General features: G+C 46.8%; 1 protein-coding gene across 1 annotated transcript in view; it reads right to left on the reverse strand.

Annotated features, from left to right (window-relative positions):
* The window catches only part of plcl1 (phospholipase C like 1), a 94,583-nt gene that overhangs the window by 24,730 nt on the left and 64,122 nt on the right, over positions 1-5,731 (reverse strand). Inside the window, exons 3-4 of the mRNA XM_037687140.1 lie at positions 2,165-2,452; positions 1,802-2,092 (exon numbers count right to left, since the gene is read on the reverse strand). Of these exons, the coding sequence (XP_037543068.1) occupies positions 1,802-2,092; positions 2,165-2,452 (579 nt within the window). The remainder of the gene's footprint in view (positions 1-1,801; positions 2,093-2,164; positions 2,453-5,731) is intronic.

Genomic DNA, 5,731 nt, shown 5'->3' on the forward strand with positions numbered 1-5,731 from the left:
CATATATATACTTATTTTTCCATTTATATATATATATATATATAGATATATACATATATATATATATATGTATATCTTGGATATTGACATGGCAATCCAATTTTCAACGGTGACCTTCCTTCTGTCTCAACGCAGCCACACACCAAGTCGGCACCTCACTCATCTTTCAAGTTTTCATGCTCACAACGTGCACGAACAGACGGGGGGTGTTTCCATTCCCCCTGTCCGCTCTGCAACAGAGTGCAATAATAAAAACTAAAAACAGCCCAATAATAAAACCAAATACGAACACATAAATTCAAACAAAATAAATTAAAATGTCAGCATCCAAGATGACGTCATCAGTCAAGCAGAAGAGACGGATTGAAGACGTGATTTAAAAAGTGGCAGGGGAGAGGACTTTAATGCTCAAAAGAAGGTCAGCTCTTTTAAAATAAATTAATAAAAATCTGTAAAGTGTATTTGTATTCAGCCCCTCTGAGTCAACACTTTTTAAAAGCAGCTTTTGTTACAGTTCCTGTTAGATTTATGTCTGAACTCTGAACAGCTTCATGGTTTCTGCTGAAGAAAAGCCTCCCCGCACCATGGTGCTGCCACCACCATGCTGGTTCTGGGGGACATGCAGAGTTTTAACACTTTGCATTCAGGCCAAAGGTTCAGTTCTGCTCTGATCTGAGCACTGGACCTGGCTTTGACTAAACTCCAAACAGCACTTCTGGATTTAGTCCAACGGGGACTTTCTTCTTCCAGTCTCCCGTAGAGGACAGATAGGTGGACTTATAGTTGTCCTGTGGACAGATTGTCCCACCTGAGCTGTAAGCTCTGCAGCTTTGGCTAACTGGCTGCTGCTCATATTAAAACCTGTCAGTTTAGGTGGACCATTAAAGAGCTGCTCTGTGATTTATAACCTCACCCTTCTTTAAACTTCTCTCAACATGTTCTCTGTCTTTTTCCTCTCGTCTTTATCATTTCATCTCCACTCTGCCCGAGCACGCAGCAATCCTCAACGATATCATCTCACAAAAAAAGTCCCTGCCAGTTATCTTCACATGCCTGAGTCCAGAAACACGCTTCGTTTGTGTGTTGTGCAGAGCAAGGTTCATTTCAAATTCTGCTTTACAAACACAGAGAAGCTGCAGAGCTCCTGTCATGATGCCGGCCCACAACACCTGAAGACCCTCCACCACAGAGCTAACACACAACGTGCCAGCAGCTGAAAGGTCTAATGATAAATAATAATCAAAAACATTTATAGTTTCCTTATATGACTGGGTGCCTGAAGATTTATCTATGAGGGCCACGGCCACCACTGACCCCCCCTGGCTCCACCATTGCTCCTGCTGCTGGATAAAATGGCTCCCTCCACTCTGCAGGATCCATCACTCTGTGCTGCCTCAGACAAGCAAAAAATAAATTTAAAACACTTTCTTCTGTTCTCCACAGTTTAACTCCTCCTCTTTGAACATCTTGCACCAAAAACATTTAGGTTTACTCTTCTACCCCGTTCAGTTCCAGTCCACAAGAACGCTCATCTCCAAAACTACAAACCTTCACGGTTCAAACCCCTCGGTCATGGGGGACACTGGCGGACTGCTTGTTCTCTTTAAACAGCTGTTTGGTATGGCAGGAAAAAAAAACTAAAATAATTTAAATTATACAAAAAAGTAAATTAATGTGAAAATCTGTTGAGTTCAGAGAAATGGGTTCACACCATTTCAGAAACTGCTTGTGCCTGTTCCATTTTACTCTGACACAACCAGTAAGCGCACACTTGCATCATAAAGCGTAGAAGCGAGTGTACCTTGGCCTCCTTGATGCCGGGGCACAGTTCGCAGATCGTAGCCACGGCCACGTCCTCCGTCACGATCCCATACCCGTCTTCATCTACCTGTGCAAACTCTGCTGCCAGCCACTCGCTCCTCATCTTGCTCCCAAGGCTGCCTTCCACCGACACACCTCCTCCATCGCCTGGCCCTCCTCCTGCACCACCTCCCCCAGCACCTCCGATGATTGAAGGGTGGGCAAGAAGGTAGCGCAGGCCCGTCACCCAGATGTTAGCCACATCCGCCGACAACGCAACCAAGTCCAAAGACTGCAGGGAGACATGGATAATTAGTGAAGGAAGGTGACGTTTCTACACTTTTTAACGAAGCGGGCTGGTTACCTGGTACTCATCCCCATGAATAATGGAGAAGGCGGCTTCCTCGGCCAGTTGTTCAGACAGAGGGTTGTTGTGGAGGAACGTCTCGGTGCTCTTTCCGGTGCGGACCTCCCGGATGCTGGAGACATCCAGCCGAGCCCGGTCCGTATCCTTCTTCGAAGGCTCCCAGCGAAGACAACTCAGGTCTACGTCCAAGGTGTAGAAACGACAGTAGATCCTGGAGTTGGGCCGGATCTTCTTCAGCTCACACCCGCCCTGCATGAAGGCCAGGCAGTCCGCTGCGCTGCTCACCTGGAGAAGAACGTCACACAAAACATTTCATCAACATCTGCCGTTTGTCTCTTTAACATCTGTTTCTGTTTCATCTCTTCCTGAAGAATAAAATGTGTCACAAAACAGAGCTGACAACGTTCCATCCAGGTTCATTTTTAAAAACAAAGTAATTTTTTGTTTATTTGTTGAATAAATGCTGAGCCAGCGTGCACATTCACAACATTTCTTCTTGACTATAGTTTCAAATTTTGGACCAACTACTTCAACATGCTGAGTTTTTGTAACCACTTGTGTCCAAACTTTCTGGACATTTCTGGACATCACAACTATGACTTCTGGTTTTTGTAATTTTATAAACTTTTTAAATAAATTACTTTATTTACTTTATTTAGGGAGGCTGTCAAGCTGAAGAAAGAGTGCTATCGGGCCTTGTTGGCTGGTGGGACTCCAGAGGCAGCTGAGGAGTACCGGATGTCCAAGCAGTCCGCAGCCTTGGCTGTTGCTGAGATAAAAGCTCGGATGTGGGAGGAGTTCGGTGAGACCTTGGATAGAGACTCGGTCGGCTCCGAGGAGATTCTGGCAAACCATCAGGCAGCTGAGAAGGGGAGAGCAGCACTTTACTAACCCTGTGTTCAGTGAGGGTGGGATGCTGTTGACCTCAACCAGTGATGTCATCAATAGGTGGAAGGAATACTTCTCAGACCTTCTCAATCCCACCGGCACATCTTCCATGGAGGAAGCAGAGGTAGGAGACTTTGGGGTTGGTCTGTCCATAACCATGGTTGAGGTTGTTGAGGTAGTTAAAAAGCTCCGTGGCAGCAGGGCTCCGGCGGTGGATGAGATTCACCCTGATTTCCTTAAGGCTCTGGATATTGTGGGGCTGTCTTGGTTGACACGCCTTTGCAACATTGCATGGACATTGGGGGCAGTGCCACTGGATTGGCAGACTGGGGTGGTGGTTCCCCTCTTCAAAAAGGGGGACCGGGCTCAGAGGGTGTGTTCTAATTACAGGGGCATCACTCTCCTTAGCCTCACTGGAAAGGGCTATTCAGGGGTACTGGAGAAACGAGTCAGATCGTTGGTCGAACCTCAGATCCAGGAGGAATAACGTGGGTTCCGTCCTGACCATGGAACACTGGATCACTCTTTATCCTCACTAGGGTCCTCGAGGGGTCATGGGAGTATGCCCATCCAGTCTACATGTGTTTTGTGGACTTGAAGAAGGCTTTCAACATGTTCCTGAACATGCACTGTGGGGGGGGTGCTCCATGAGTATTGGATTGGGGGTCCGTTGTTACGGCTGTTCAATCTCTATACAAGTGGTGCAAGAGTTTGGGTCACATTGCCGGTAGTAAGTCGGACCCCTTCAGGGTGAGAATGGAACTCCACCAGGGCTGCCCATTGTCACAGATTCTGTTCATAACGTTTATGGACAGAATTTCTGGGTGTAGTCAGGGGGCAGAAGGAGTCATGTTTGGTGGTCTCAGGATTCATCTCTGCTCTTTGCAGATGATGTGATCCTGTTGGCGTCATCGTGCCTTGATCTTCAGCTCTCACTGAAACAGTTCACAGCCAAGTGTGAAGCGGCCGGGATGAGAATCAGCACCTCTAAGAAGAGTCCAACTACCCTGCAGAGGAAACTCATTTCAACCGCTTTTCTCCACAATCTCATATTTTCAGTCACTACCCAGAGTTTATGACCATAGGTGAGGGTAGGAATATATACTGACTGGTAAACAGAGAGCTTTGTCTCACAGCTCAGCTCCCTCTTCACCACAACGAACTGGTGCAGAGTCTACAATACTGCGTACACTGCACCAATCCATCTGTCATTCTCACGCTCATTTCTTCCCTCACTTGTGAGCAAGACCCAGAGATACTTGAACTCCTCCACTTGAGGCAGAACCTCACCCTCAACTTGAAGAGAGCAATCCACCCTTTTCTGACTGAGGACCATGGTCTGAGATTTGGAGATAGGGCAAGGAGATAAGTTCTCCAGGAGAGACTTGGAGTAGAACTGTTGCTCCTCCACATCAAGAGGAGCCATTTGAGGTGGTTTGGGCATCTGGTAAGGCTGCTCCCTGGGTTCCTCCCTAGGGAGGTGCTTCGGGCATGTCAGACTGGGAGGAGACACCAGGGAAGACCAAGGACACAATGGAGAGACTACGTCTCTCAGCTGGCATGGGAACACCTTGGAGTCCTCTAAGAAGAGCTGGAAGAGGCTGTGGACAGAGATGTCTGGACCTCCCTGCTCAAGCTGCTGCCCCCGAGACCTGAGTCCAAAACAAGTGGAAGATAATGGATGAATGGATGGCCACTGAATGGATTAGGACCACATTGGTAAAAATGTACTGCATGTTTTTTTAAATTCTGACTTTAATCTCAGAATTCAGATAATTATTATTATTTATTTTTTTTACCCTTTATTTATCCAGGTAGTCTCATTGAGCCACGAGAACTCATTTTCAAGAGAGACCTGTTTAGGGAGCAGATGATGGGGGTTAAGGGCCTTGCTCAGGGGCCCAGAGTGGGGTGAATGAGGGTGGGGGCAAGTGTGGGTGCTTCACCTACCCCACCCACAGTTATGATGTTGTCGGTACCGGGGCGTGAACCGGCGATCTTCTGATCGCAGGTCCACCTCTCTAACCTCTGCGCAACCACTCTCCCACAAAATTATTATTTTTACCGTTTCTCTAATCCTCTTCCACATAAATGGAGACCACATCACATCCTTAAGAAATATTGAGCTACTTCAAATCTACTTGGCGTACTTGCTTCATTTTCAGCTTCAGACACTGTTTTGCAAACTTTAGCTCATAACTACTGGTCTGCTATATTTAGCTGTGGTAAAGTGGGATTTAACAGACCTTCTCTAACCTCAGCCTGAATCAGAAGGTTCCTGTAGAAATCACCTCGTTCTGTTCTGGCAACATCAGCTCATGACCCCATGTCGTTTGCGGGGCAGCTGGTATTGACTCACCTACAGAAGCAATTCTCAGGACAGGCTGCAGTCTGTTTCAGCTTGGTTCTGGAGTTGCTTGATACAGGCTAAACAGGCCACACTGAGCAGGTCATGGTGTTTTAATTTCTGCAAGATGTTGGAGAACATTCAGCTCTGGTGGGATCAAACCTCTCAATAATAAGGCTGAAATTGTCCACAACTGCTTTTTAAGAAATGGACACTGAGCAGTGAGGTTTGTCAGCAGACCTACATGTGCACTGTATGTCTAACTGTATGGCTCTCTGCATGTCTCTCTGCATGTCTCTCTGAATGTCTCACTGCATGTCTCGTTGTAT

Source organism: Nematolebias whitei, chromosome 13 (assembly GCF_014905685.2).
Source record: "Nematolebias whitei isolate Nwh7 chromosome 13, NemWhi1, whole genome shotgun sequence".
In the NCBI taxonomy this organism is placed as follows: Eukaryota; Metazoa; Chordata; class Actinopteri; order Cyprinodontiformes; family Rivulidae; genus Nematolebias; species Nematolebias whitei.